Raw genomic sequence first — 15,078 nt, forward strand, 5'->3', positions numbered from 1 at the left:
ATAATGTCTGCAGAAATGGTTCTGCCATCTCCACCTACTTCCTGCCACTTCTGACACCAAAATTCCAGACAGATTCTGAGCAAATCAATTGAATAATAAAAGCCGCCATAAAAGAGAGACATGTAGACAGCTTGTAATTGTCAGATACTTCACTGTTGGTGCTTCATTTTAAAGCATTTGAATATTAAAAGGAGATGCAGAAGTATGAAGTACTAACATAAGTGATAATTAAGTATGGAGTCAACAGCTTTGAGTTAACTTTCAGTGTTGTAGTTTGGCAACATTTAAACATTTTTTTTCATCGTTGTTTTTCATAGATTGGGTTCTACAATGCTGTAGCCATCCCATGTTACACCACACTTGCACAGATCTTTCCTCCAACTGGGCCACTACTCCGAGCATGCAGGTGAGTAAATACCCAAGTTTTTGCATATTATATAGCTTGGTTAAAGAAAAAGCAAACATGCTTTGCAAGTTTTTCTGGAAATACAGACTTCTAATTTTAGAATTTGCATCCAGATGAACAGAGAAACACATCTCGTGTTAATCTATGCAGAAATCCAGAGGCAATAACTACTGTCTGGGGCTATCTGATGCTGATCTACAGACACAGCTGATTAAAATGTGTTTGATGACAAAAACATTTAGAGAAAAACAGGTTCAGTGCTTATGTATCCCCACCTAGGCTGGTTCATTGCAATTTCCCTCTCTGTCCTTCGTACTTCAGCATGGTTCTCACAACTAAGTTTGACTAGAATTCCGTTTCATTAAAAAAATGTGGTTTTGGCTTGTGGTTTTATTTTATGTCAGTACATATTTATTAAAAAGCAGGAAAAGAAAGATCCCCAAAATATTAAGTAACTGGGAGCATAAGGGTATTACCACTGGGATGTGGGAGAGGCAAATGTAACTTTGTCCTGTCAATCAGTTGAGATGTAGCTTGGGATCTTCTGGAGAAGAGGCAAAGGTCCTTAACCAATTGACTGCTTCTACACTGGAATGATGGTGGATCTCTTTGTAGGTAGTCGTGTCCAATAATTATACCCTGGACTTTAGCAATCTTTCCTGACAAAACTTCTGTTGAAATCAGTATACTTCATGAAGATGTTCCAGTTTCAGGTTAATCAGCATTCTCTAAAGAAAAACGGTTGGTTCATAAAATGCCAGCAATCCTTAATCACATCCAGGGAAAAGAGGTCTGTTTTTCTATGCTCTTACTAGCACCTCTCATATTTTTTTTTTTTTTTTTTCCTCTTCTGGTCCTTAAATTCTAGCTTGCATTGAACCCTTTCTTTGTTCTGTATGGCAGATCTACCTCCTCTTTCACTTTGCTTGTGAACTAAATGATCTGTGTGAATTAACCGAAGGGTGCCCACTATATACAAAGCACTGTGAAATTTAACATAGTGGTTAGGAAAATAATTTCATTCACACCCAACCACTATTTCATATAGCTGTGAGAAGAATATGTAGGGCTGTATCAGTGAGACAGAGGACCATTTTACAAAAACCAGTGAGTATCTAGGAGCTATCGTTAATAGTCAGCTGTCTCTAAGGTCCCACTGCTGAGCATGGATGTGCAACCCTTAGATGGATATGGAGGGAATATTAGAGACAATACCTCTGTAGTTATTGCATTAATGGGGCTACAGCTGGAATCCTGTTTAGCATCTGTGCTTTAAGAAGAGTAGGGAAAGACACTACCAAATAAGAGAGGGTTAAGAAAGAGCTTAATGAATGTTCTGAGATCTTAGCATTGAGAGACTAAAAAATCTGACATAATGCATTTAGTTTATCCAAAAGAATATCAAAACCTGTAACTGTCTTCATAGTACATTTTCTGATTAGACAATTAATTTAGCATGTAAAGACTACTTGAAATTCGAAGGTTCAAACAAGGAATATGGTGAACATCTTTTTTTAGCATTTGGAGTAATGACAGTTGAAGATCTTAAACTAAGACTAGGTACACCTTTTAAAAGAGAGGTAAAAGGGATACAGTCTAAGGCACAGTTGCTGTGATGAAATTGCCAAGGCCTGTCTTTTCTATGCAGTCCAGCTAGGTGATCCTTATAGTAGTGTCTTTCATCCTTAGAAACTATGAAAGTAACAATGTCTGGTAAATAATAGGCAGTAATTTTTTATCCTAAATTGAGTAATGTGAAAGTATTCATAAGTGCATATTTTATTGGTTCCATCAGTTAGAATAGAGCATTAAACTCTTCTCTGGTTTCAAAACATCATGGAGTGTGTTACTATCATAATGGTATCAAAGTCCAAATCCTGTTTTGGAATTCAGAATTACAGTATGGGGTAGGAATGTGTACTCCCTGAGCTGTGTTAACCTAATATATATGTGTTAATAGTTTTATTATAGATAATTGAATAATGTGTGATCTGACAAATATGGAAGATTTGCTTTCAGTGTGAAATCAGAACATGAATTAAACTACAGAACTGCTTACAATTCTTTCAGTCTTTACAATGTTATGAGTTATCCAACTGCATTACTGATAGATAGTCTGAAATCTTGGAAGTTTTTAAAATTCTTTCTCTTTATAATCATTACTTGAAAGCATGTTGCTTAAACTGTGTTTATGGCTGAAAGCTAAGTGGTTGGTTCTTTGATCCATGTAACTGGAATGCAGATTGTGCTTCTCATAACCATGTTTTCAGTCAGAGTTTTATACTGTTTATATGGACTAAACAGCATCAACTATAATATGCACCCTTAGAAAGGCAGTAATGCTTATCATGTTTCCAGTTACTTGTTTCTACTCAAGCTAACAAATACAGTCAAACTGCTTTATATATATCTGAAAATTTTTCTTTCTGTTGTACTATTTATTTGTCAACACCTGGGTGTGCTTCTACTCCCCACATCAGTATCTGTATGCTTTTAACATGAAAATGTCTTGCAGAGTCTATATGATTAATAAAGTAACCTCAGCGCTGGATGTCAGGAAAGTTCTGCTACTAGCACAATCAAATGAGAGGTCTTAAAATGGGTTCGTATTTACTGTAGAACCATTTGCATAAGTCTACCAGTACTTCTGGTAAGAAGTTAGCATTGTTATTCCACTTAATGGGAACTGAGGCTTAGGTAGGCTAGACTGAGTGCTTAAGAATTCACAGCATCTTCTTCAGGAGTGATGTTCTGGGAAGACCCATATCTTTTGATTTCAAACCACATGAATATCCAAATGAGGCTTATTTGCAAAAGTGACTTGTAATAGTTGATGGTCCATCTTTCAGTACTCAGCTGAGTAGATTTAAAGTTGAATTGTAGAGTATCAAGCACCCACACACACATGTGGTCTAGATGAAAGGTTCTCCATAATTCTGATGATTTAGCATGAACATTTTTTCAAGAGTGGGTTTCTCTGCAAAAGGTCTGGTATCTGAAGTAAAAGCAGTCAGACTCCTGGAAGAGATTATATGAACTTTTTCTATTCTAGAAATTATGTTTCTTGCTTGGAATTTCAGTTATAGTTATAATACTGATACTTCTGAAAGCTACACTGGTGCAGTGTCTAGACTGGACACTGCTCTGTACAGACACAGTTCCCCACCTAGCTCTTGTTCATTCCTTAATTTAGATTGCACTGATGCAGAACTGGTACATAGGTGTGTGGATGGCATGTAAGACTAAAGAGCCTCCTGAATATCCACACCTTGGCGTAAAGTCTTCTGAGGAACACTTTGATAGTTTTACCTTAGCCTTGAAATTACCCTCCGCTGCCTGTTTGAAGAGGAAGTATTGAGAGTTCAAACTTGGAGATGCAGAGTAGGAAATCAACAAGATAGATCTAACTTCAACTCCTTAGTTACTAAAATGCATGTTATTACAGGGTTTGGGTTAATCCAAAGTGTTTCAAGTAGCTGATTTTGCATTATACAGTGTTTTTCCATTATTTTTGATGGATAACTGTTATTCAGTGTGATGAAGAGGAATACAGCCTCGCTCCTGTTTGGTATTGCTTCAGCTGCTGACTGAAATGATTTTGATATCACCCCTTCACTAGCAGTGCTCTTTCTCGGACCTCAGTGTTTAAGCTGCTGCGTCCTTGAGTTGTTTGGAACACAGATACCCAGCTGCAAATAATAGCAACAAAAGCAGCCATAACAGCACGTCAGCATCAAGGTTTATATTTTGAGCACCTCTGAGCATTTATTCCAGACACTTAGGAGCCAGGACTTCACTGGGAGCGCAAAGACAAATTAATTGTATTATCTACATCTTAAAAAAAAAAAAAAAAAAAAAAAAAAAGAAAAAAAATATTTGTGTGAGGTAAGGTAGCAGCTAAGCATCTAGAAGGTTTACTTGTCCAGTAATTTATTCCACATTTTTAAATACTCTCTTGTCATTCTGTGTTGATCAAAACTACCAGTCACCTGTGTTACAGTGTTCAGAAAAAGTCCTATATGTGTTTTCTAGCCCATGTACTCAGTAGGCCTACCAAAGTGGCAAATCTATTTATATTTAGTATATAAATAGTAAAGTATATTTATTTTGAGGATGAGGTGAAGTGATTTAATTTTTTCCTTTATTTCAGACCAAATAACTTTAAACAATTTTCCATGTGCTTTCAGGTCTCTCAAGTCTTGATGAAATGGATATAATTTAAAAATATTTTGGCTGCAATTCTCCTCGTTACTTTCCCAGTTTGAGGAAAAAGGGACCTAGAAATAGTGACAGTTCAGTTTTCCTGATCCTTAGTGCATGACTGTGCTAGCGAGATTCAGCGCCGTTTTAACGCTGGCTTCATGACTTCCAGTTGCCCTGGAGCTGTGGCAGAGCAGATTTCCATCTGCCTGCAGAAAATGGTGTAGGTGTTCCCCTAGAGGGCATCAGCTTTCTTTGGTAAACTCATCAGATCCTGCCTTCCTCCATCCCCAGAAAATGCAACATTTTTTCTTCTTCCGTGTTCTCTGTGCTTTCAGCTCATTATTTGTTGTTTTATGAACTGTTTCAGCAAAGCTGCGGTATAAAAATCAGAACTCTGTCACATAAATTCCAATGTAATACGATAATATGACACGTAGCACGTAAAACCTTAGTACTTTTACTATCCTGTTTGTTTACTGAAGACATCTAAGAACTGTTGTTTTAGTAACTAGGTGTCTGACAGTGTGAAATTGAAACAGTTGAGCTTGCTCTCTTTCTGTATTTGAAGTCTGAATGCTAGATTTGGCCATAGGTTGTGTGTATGGTCTGTTCTTGGACATCATTAGCATAGATTTCCAAGTCACTGCAGTGGTATTACTGTGTACAACAAGTAAGATTATGGGTCTGTACTCCCTTCAGATCATTAGAACATTGCCAGCTTAATCTCTCATCATTTTACAGCCTGTGAGATAAAAATTGGACTTGGAGGTTGGCCAGGCTGTGAGACACTAAAAAAATTTTCTGTCTTGAGGAAGGGGTACTCTTTAAATATCATAAATTGGTAATATGATCACCACATTAGTAATTGAAAGTTGATGCTGTGATGTTGTCATGCAACATTTTATACACTGTTGGGCAAGACACGTACAGGAGTTTCAGAAGGCTTAATGCACTGATGTGGTTTCCAATGAAGGAAGTTTTCTAGCAAAAGTTCTGATCTCTGTTGGTTTTGAAAAGGGCCAAAGTATGCTGTAGTAAAATCCGTGAAGTCCGAAGTAATGAAGACTGCTTGTCTTCAGACTGCTGTTTCAGAGTCTCTGCAGACATGTTTCTCTCGGGTGGTCACAGCTGGGATTTCTCTGCAGCCATGGGGGCTGGGGCTAGAAATTCATAATAGAAACATGTGCTAGCCTCTAGCTCCAGGGCTCGTTCTGGGGAAGGTATGCCATGGGTTTATATATACTCAACATGTATATGAGCCACACAGAATTACGAAATGGGATAAAACTTAAGGTGAAGGATGAAATAATGTAAAGATGATAAAAGGTTGATGACATACAGGTACTTATATACAGCATAAAGCTACATCTCAAAGTATAGTACAGCAGACAGTGTTGTTAAGAGGAAATCCTAGCAGACTTACAAACTGTGCTTTACCTCTGACTTTTTTGCATCTCCAGGGACAATCTCAGCCAATGGGAGAAAGTAACAAGAGGTGAGGAAGCCTCTATATGGATTCCCTCCCAGTCCCTTGCTCCTGGGACTTCAGACTCACTTCCTGTGAAGATTGATGACTGAACAGCAGCAACAGATTGCTTTAACCCAAAAAGCATCCCTTCTTGTTTTGGGCGTTGTTTTTTTGTTTTGTTTTATTTTTATTTCACAAAAAAAAAAAAAAAAAAAAAAAAAAAAAAAAAAAAGGAGGAAAAAAGAAAAACTACAAAATGCTGACTAAGAAGCAAATCTGCCTAGAAAGGTAACAACCATGGAGTCACCTCAGCTAAATGACTCTGGCAGCCAATCTCCTCACCTACACCAGTGACACAACGTGAACAGAGGGAAAATGACAACCCAGATGTTTTGGAGTCAGCTATCAAGAGAACTTACGACTTGTGGATATAAAAGACTGGCCTTATCTCACGGGCTACATTGCTGAGGCCTTAATTTAAAGCTGGTGAGGGGGGGGAAAAATCTTAGGGGGTACTTCTAAATTGTATCTTTCTAGTAAGGGTTTCAATGGTACTTTTATTATACCTTACTGTGGCTGGCTTTAACACCAGTGTCACTTGGGAGTTCTTGGCTATAAATAGAACAATTATATCCATTGCTATTGTGAATGTCTATGTGTGATCTACTTGTAATCAGTTTGAACTCCAGCAGAATCCTTGGAGACTATAATTCATGCTTAGGTTACAGTGAATTCTCTTGCTGCAAACTAAAGGAAAACTAACATTCAGGTTAAAGTTTTAAAGTATTTCATTAAGCATCGTGATGCAAAATTGTCTGTCACTCACAAAGCAAATATTGAAAGAACTAGTGATGGTGCTTTGTTCTTCAGAATGATTTATAAACCTAGACAACTCCTCCCTTAAAACACTGGAAGTATTGAGTATTTATCTCTGATATGAGAGAGAATTTCAGGTTGGAGTTTTTGTATCCATAGTGGCAGAAGTATCAGATTAAAATTTAAATGTGACAGCAAAGATTTCCTTACCTATCTCACAATTAAGTAAAGTCATCATTTTTATTTCTACCCACTGAGTTGCATTTTAAAAGGTATTAGACACATACCTGAAGTATGCTATCTGCTGGGAACGAAAGCCTTGTCAGAAAAGTCAGGTCTGATAAGAGCAACTGTGGCATCATCACAATAAATCAAAAATGGTTTTGTATTGACTAGCTTTTGTTTTGCACAGTAACACTGCATGTCTTCTACTGCTCTTTTCCCCCTTTCCAAATGAGTGAAATGAGGAAACTTCAACATTTGTCTGTTTGCTTTTTTCCCCTAGTTCAGCAAAATTTCCAGGCTTAGAACTGCCTTTTTTAGTGAAAGAATAGCTGACTGAAGAAAAGTACCCTAAAACATTGTGTTTACAGTTCTGTGCTGACTTAGGCTTCAGCCTTACAAACTTATGCTCAGACTTTTAAGACCTTACATTTAATGCCACTCTTTTAAATATAGTACAATTGTATAGAGTATGTTTCAACAACAATTAATTTGCCTTCGTCTTTCTCTTTAAAAATAACGAGAAAAAAAATCTTCATATTGATCTCTATTGACTGTGTGAAAACACAAGTCTTTGCATACTATTCACATACAGCCTATACTGCATTATATGCTTTTTCACAGATAATACACTCTTGTAGTGGTTCCATGAGAACATGGCCATTTATGTAACTGCAACAAATAATAGTAGTGACTTAAAGACAGAACACAGGTTCTCTTTTTCCATCTCATGTCTGTTGAGCTGTATTTCTCTAATAAGCATGCCATCTTATGGGTTTCATGTAAATGACTTGGACTCTTGAGTTTTGCCTTCTGTTATGGTCGAGCACATGCCAGTATCTGTACATGTGTACACTATGTGATACATAATTGCATAATGTATAAATGCACCTAAGCCTTTGCAGTCCGTAGATATCTCAGAGGTTGAGAATTCAATATGAAGTTATCTTATTTGTATGATACAGGTTACCTAACAGCAGCCCCATAAATTTTTCAGTTTGCTTTACCAATTCTAAGTGCAGAAATTCGTTAATCACAGCAAACTATTTTGGAATTATTAAAAAAAAAAAAAAAAAAAAAAAACAAAACAAAACAAACCAAAAACAAAACAACACAACAAAAAAAAAAAACAGCAAACAAACAAACAAAAAACAAACCAGGAGAAAATTACATCCAAAGTAAAATGAATAGTATCTCATGCTGTGTCTTCTGCTTTACTCCTTAGCAGTTCTGTTTTAACTAAATCATGCAGATGCAACCTTTCATCCGCTAACTACTTGAAACACAATCCATGATTCCTAATTTACATGGAAATTATCCAAATCTGTGGTGACTGCAAAATTACTCCCTGAAATTCAAATATCCCTACAACTGTATGGAATGTTTTTCCTTCATGGGTTAAGCATATTTGCTGTTATTCTTCCTCTTTGAATGCTGATCTTACAAGTGTTACAAAAGTATTCCTTATCACACTGCGTCTGTGTGATAAGCTTTTAATTCATCTTTTACTCATTGACAGTGAAGACAACTTAACTAGTTCTGTTACTTGCCATTCAAAATATGTGGCAGTATCACATAATATTTTATGTTTTGAAGTTTATGTGTACTGATACAGAACATGTTTCCCTAGCAAATCTGTCAAATTAGCAGTAAGTTGTTCTAGCAATATCTCCGGTCCATAAGCTATTGTTTCAAATATAGAACTATCCAAACCACATAAAATATGTTTGCTATAGTATAATATTGATTAGAATTAAAAATTTTGGCTCTAGTGGTCGTGGTTTGCCTTGTTTTCCTGGTGTGTAAAAGGAGAAATGTCATGACAAAATGTTACTCTTTGTTAGGACTTGGACCAACAAAAATAGCCACAATGGGCTGTATTTTCTAAGTAAATTTTGTCTGTCTCAGTATTTACGGGATAAAAATTCAGATGTGTACATTTTTTGTAAAAACAAACTTCTACCCACGCTTCCAAAGTCAAAGTCACCAAAAATTAAAACTTTGAAGCTGCATTTGAAGTTCCTGACTCAAGTACATGTTGAGATTTAATTGTTCCAAATTCTGGACTTGGACTCACAAATAGAGTAAGACATCTAGAGCTGTAAGACATCTGGCTCATTAAGTTAAACTGCCAAAAGACATTCTTCCTTGCATTTTTTTCCTGCTAAAACTGATCTTGTCAAAGATCAGTAATAATGTATAACACCACTAACAGTTCTCTCCATTTCTGGAAGCGTTAGACTTTAAACTCCCAGACCTGCATTATTTTTGTTAATAATTCCAATTGCTTTTCCCTTCTAAGACCACTAAAGGTAAAAGGACTGTTTGAAGCCATATCTGAGCATTTTTAATGTATTATGAAATGGTGCCTGAAAGGTATGCACTGAGAAAAATAGTTGACATAGCATGATACTCATTTGAGATGCTGCATTTTATTACAGCACTGACAGAAACTCCATTGTTATAATTAACCTGTGAATTTTGTACAGTAGTGCAACATTCTCCTGTAATGGTTCAACTCATGGCAGTATTTTTTTTTTTTTTTAAAGTGACCATTAAGAGAAATTCTATAAGTTTTTGTACTTGGAGTATATGATAAAACATATTTACACTGGAGGGGACATGCAGTGTGGCACTCATCTTTTTATGTGGCACAGACTTCTTTCATGTGTTTAAACTTAGAACAGTGTGATCAGTTTGCTGTGATTGCATTTAGAGCATTTAGTGTTAATTTGTAGGGATAGCAAATAGCACTATACGTGTTAAAAAATAGAGATTGTTAGATGCTCAAAACAATTATGACCCTCTTGAAATAATGCATTTGCTTCAAACACTGTGATATAGGAACGGTTCTGTGAAATGGAACAATTAACTTGTTCATTCTAAACACAGAAAAGGCTTTCTGCACACTACTACAAGGAAGTTCGTGTTCAAACTTTAGGTTATATATCCCAATCTAGCAAAGGCACATCATAACTCTTGTTTTGCTTTCTGACCAAAAACTGTGCTCGATTGTAATACGGGTGTATACTCTGTCAAAAAACCTAAAATAACAGACTGCTTTCTAGGGTTGATCAAACTGATTTGTAGAGTAGATACATATATATTCAAAATTCAGGTTGGGCTGTTATGTGAAGAAGAAAGAACTTCAAGGTAACAACATTCAACTTTACTACATTTAGTGAGCTGAAAAATTTGTTTTATATATATATATATTTACACACATATATATATATATGATACATATAAACTATCTTTGTAAAAAAAAACAAAAATATGCAAGTGCAATAATTTAAACAGGTCTTAACTTTGCATTTATAAATTATAAATACTGTACATGGTGTGTAATTTTTTTCATGTATTCATTTGCAGTCTTTGTATTTAAAAAACAAACCTAAACCTTTACTATTACGTTTGTACAATAGAACAGTAAGCATTTATTATGATAGTTAAGTTGTAAATAAATTCACAAACCAGCCAGTACATATGCATATATGGGTGTCCTATTGTGAAACCTGTTTTTGCTTTTACTGCTGGCTTTAGCACAGCAAGACTACTTCTGTGGATATGTAATTATACATATAAATATATGTATGATACATAAAATATATTTAGAAATGTTCATAATTTTAATGGATATATCTATACATATACTTTGGTGTGAATATTACTGAATACAGAGTTTTTTAATATTATTTTTCATGTTTATTTTTGCTATTATTGGGAATGGAAGTGAGGGATGGGAAGTGTGTGTGCATATATTTATGTGTTTATACCACAAGTAAACCATAGAAGGAAGGGATTCAAAACATAACGGAGTCCTTTAAAAAGGGCAGTGTCTGTTTTTCCCTGTAATTGCAGTTTACTGCTTATGATGTTTTTTCCCAATATAAGTTCATTCTATTTTAAAAGGAATAAAACATATTTTATCACCTATTTCAAGTTCAAATTAGCACGAACTGCAAAGGGATCCACTTTCCCATTTGCCCTCCTGCTGCCACAGCACTTACCTTGCTGTTGACAGACTTCCACACAGATCATTGCTTTGCCACTGTCAAACAGCAGTGCAGCTAATGCAGAATTGTTTGTTATGCCTTGGGAATTATGGAGATACTGAGATGCTGAACTGTCAAAAAATAGTCCCTCACCCAAATTTTTAAGGTTTGCTAGTACAAAATGATAAAGGGCTTTGACAGCTGCCAATACCCTGAAAATATAGACTAGGTTCAGGGAACTGTAAAGCAAAATTCTGAACAACACATTGGCAGTTATTTATAAAACAGGTGAAAAAAATCCTATTTATCTATCTAATACATTGCTTTGCTTCAAAGATCTCTTGCACTGCTCATGCTCAGTAAACAGGGTTTTCGCCTTTTATAGACCTCAAAGTGGCCTTGTGTCTTTATGACTCTGCATGACCTTTCCATTCTCAGAGGAAGCTGTTGAGCCTGGGATAGAGTTCAACCTGAGCTTTGTCTCTAGTTCTCAGCATGGCCTCCAGATGCTTCTGCTTTCCCTCCTCACTGAAGGAACCAGGCATTGCTAGGATGACTTGGCCAGAAACAGGTTTCCAGGGCAACTGTTTCAGTTTAACTACTGCATAGTTGTCAAAAACAAGTTTTGCAGAATATACCTGGGTTAGTGCTGTTGTGACCAGCCCTTATAGAAAGCTCTGTTTCCTGCAAGGGACATGCTGCTTTTGTGATGAAGCAGAAACTGCAGTGACATTTAATACACTTTTCAGGGTTTATTCATTTAAGTCAAAGCTTTCCAAATTACTTTGAGAGATAGGCAATAGAAGAGGAATGTTTCTGTGAATATTATTAATTTGGTCCTTTCCACCTGTTTCTGTAGTGTTGGCAAGGAACTGTAGGCTGAAGTCAATTGATGACTTTCTGGTCAAGCTTTTCAAATTGATGGCAGTCGATCGCATGCCTTTTCATATTTTTCTGCATGTCATGCAGACTTAGCTCTTTTATCACAGCATGGTGCTTTGCCATTGATGGTCACCACCCAGTTGGTATACTTACCTTAAAATTTTTAGCTCTTTGTTATTGAAAAACATCATTGGAGACTTACAGAAATCAACCTCTGAATATATTCCCTTGCAGATATTGGAAAATATAAATGTAAAAGCACCTTAACTGAAGCTCATTGAAATTTGGGGAGGAAAGGAGTATTTCTGTTGGTTTTGAGAAACTTTGAGTTAAGCTTATTTGAAAGTATCCAAGTGCTGTATAAGATCCTGTGCTCATTTGAGTCAACTATAAGGGACAGAGACTTCAATGGATTTTACCTGCTCAACAAGTGTTGGAGATTATTTTGTTGTACTTATTTTGCTGAAGACAGTTACTAAGGAGAAATTCCCCTCCCTCAGACTGGAATCCCCTTTTCTCAGATTAGAGAGAAAAGTTTTTTCAATGTGTTTCATTTGTTATCTAGGAAGAGGTACTTGTGTTGTGGTTGTTGCTTATGAAGATGATGACCTCTGGGTCAAGAATGAGTTACAGAGTAATGCTTCAGAAGGTAGTTGGTATGTGCATAAGACCTGCTATATAAAAGCCTTCTAAAAGAAAGGTGAAACCTGAGACTCAGAAATTTTGAGAAGAGTGAATTATACCAGGTAAAGTTTTCCTTTCATGGGTTTTTGGTTTGTAACTTTGCTGGAAGGGCTAAATGATTTTTACCACATTGTCCGTTAACATTCAGCTGGCATTAATTATTTTTCGTTTTTATAGCAATGTAAAAACTGTGCATATAAGTGAGAATACGGTGTTTGTAGATCTATATCTGTTGCTTGAGCTGTATTTATGCTGCTTATGGAAGCAACATAAGTTGTTAATAAATACTATTTAATAAGCTTATTGAAATGAAAAAAATAGGGTTTTTAAAATACAGAAGAAAAAACAAAACAAAAACCTTTTGGAAGCACCTAAGAGACTCAATATCTGTCAGAAGCCTTTGGAAATTTTACTGTCAATGTTAATAGCAGTGGTGACTGTGGTGCAGTGGTGAATATGGGTAGTTTGGAATTGGTGCTGATGGACAAGTTGATTGTAAAGAAAAATGGTATGATAACTGTTCATTTCCAACTAGTCCAAGTTGTTTTCTGCTGCTGACTTGTGGAGAGAAAATAAGTATTGAATATTGGGCATATTTTACATCTTGTGACAAATAATCCCACCTTGCTGAAAAAAATGTAGTTTCTCATGTGACTAGCCTGGGAAAAAGGTCAGTGACATGTGCCTTTCCTCTTAACATGAAAATGTACTGAAGCTTGCAGAGAAGAATATTTCCAGTACATTTGAAAAGACAATGGACATTTGTTAAGATGCTGCTTATGTACTTGAGGGAACTAGATTGTTCCGTGACAGATTTCTGTTATGACCTCATGCAAGTTGCCCAATGCTGGATAGGATGGTTTTGTTTGGTCTTTGTTACCTTATTTAAGCCTTTTTTTTTTTTTTTGGTATGCATGTTTGGAAACTTACCTTGTTACATACAGGTACAGTCCAGAATTCAAAATAGGTGGTCACCTTATAATATGTATGATGGTGTTCATTTTCCTCTTGGGTGAGGACAAATATCACAGAACTGTGATGCCCTCAGATATGCTGCTGAAGAGTACCTCCTTCTCCATCTTCTTCAGATGTGAGGGGAGGCTTAAGAAATTACAATGCAACCTTTCAAGATGGTATGTGTAGTTTCATATTTAACAACTTTTGAGCTGCAACAGTGCCATATAATTTAAAAAATTTCAAACCCCTTTAATTAAACACAGTATCAGATTATATTTTAAATCTGACTTCTGTGTGAGGGCCAATGGCAAATGGTTTTGGGTACCATATCTGTAGTTCCTGTTTTGTAGCCATTTTGCAGGGTACTGTTCCAGGGCTGCTGGGCATAGTATGGTTAATTCTCCTGATTCCCTAAATTATATGAATGAGCTCCAGCTGTCAGACAACATCCCATTTTGGACTCAATTTCTGTCCAGGGAACTGGGTTTATCTCCTGTGCTGTTCTCCCTGGTTTTCATGATTAGTTACCAAATATATAAAAATATGCTATAGCCTCATGCAGAGCTTCATGTGCAATATATTGACTTCCTTCCTTACAAAGTTTCTTAATTAGCCACAGCACTAGTAAATGTTCTAGGTACTCTAGAATCACAAGCACAGTAGAACTAAAGTTTCTAAGGAGTAAATAAATTTTTTTCATGTTGTTTGTTGCTGGAATGCATGTAAAATAACACACAAAACCTCATAATATATTCTTTTTTTGAAGTTGTCTTTTGTGAGTCTTTCCTGAATATTACAGAAAAATGTTCCCTGAAATCCCTCCTTCTGTCCCCAGCAGAACATTGCCATCAGCTAGCTTTTACTGGTGATATACCAGAAGCATTAGTGAACTAAGTGCCTGGTCCATCAAGCGAACCTAAAGAACTTCTACATGGTCTGGGACTCAGACTCAGAGCTAATCCAGGATGTCTGCTAATATAGCTTTGCTTCCTGAATGTGTAAGGACAACAGTTTTCACTGAGTTTGTTCTAAACATTTACAATGCCAGCAATCAGAGGGTGCTGACCTAGTGTTTAGAGGTGGTTGCCATTCTAGCTGGTGAGGCATTAGTTGAAGACTTTTTCTGTCCTTCACCACAAGGTGTGTGAACCCCAAGACCACCAGTCTCAGAAAAGCAAGATGTTCTGTACTGCAGACTTTAAAGAAAGCTTCACACAAGAACACTTAACATCCTGTGAGAGACTTGTGTAGTTGCTCTGAAAGCTTCTAAATCAATTCCTTGAAATCATTAAATAGAATTTGCTGGTAAGTTTGGGAGGTTCCTTATTTTCTGCCTTTTTCCTTCCTGATCTTTTGTCCTGTGATTTTGCTTTCCTGGCGGAGTAACTTCTTATTTTCTTTCATCTTTGAGGGCTGCATGAATAAAACAGACTGCCATCTCTAAG

General features: G+C 36.2%; 1 protein-coding gene across 3 annotated transcripts in view; it reads left to right on the top strand.

Moving 5' to 3' along the window:
- PDE10A (phosphodiesterase 10A) overlaps window positions 1–11,503 on the top strand; it is a 190,743-nt gene extending 179,240 nt beyond the window's left edge. For all 3 annotated transcript variants that reach the window (XM_033011622.2, XM_033011623.2, XM_033011621.2), the window contains 2 exons: window positions 318–406; window positions 6,070–11,503. In XM_033011622.2, coding sequence (XP_032867513.1) covers window positions 318–406; window positions 6,070–6,187 — 207 coding nt within the window. In that variant the 3' untranslated portion in view covers window positions 6,188–11,503. The remainder of the gene's footprint in view (window positions 1–317; window positions 407–6,069) is intronic.
- Window positions 11,504–15,078: the final 3,575 nt, after the last annotated feature.

This window comes from Tyto alba, unplaced genomic scaffold (assembly GCF_018691265.1).
Source record: "Tyto alba isolate M040663 unplaced genomic scaffold, T.alba_DEE_v4.0 Super-Scaffold_22, whole genome shotgun sequence".
Classification (NCBI taxonomy): domain Eukaryota; kingdom Metazoa; phylum Chordata; class Aves; order Strigiformes; family Tytonidae; genus Tyto; species Tyto alba.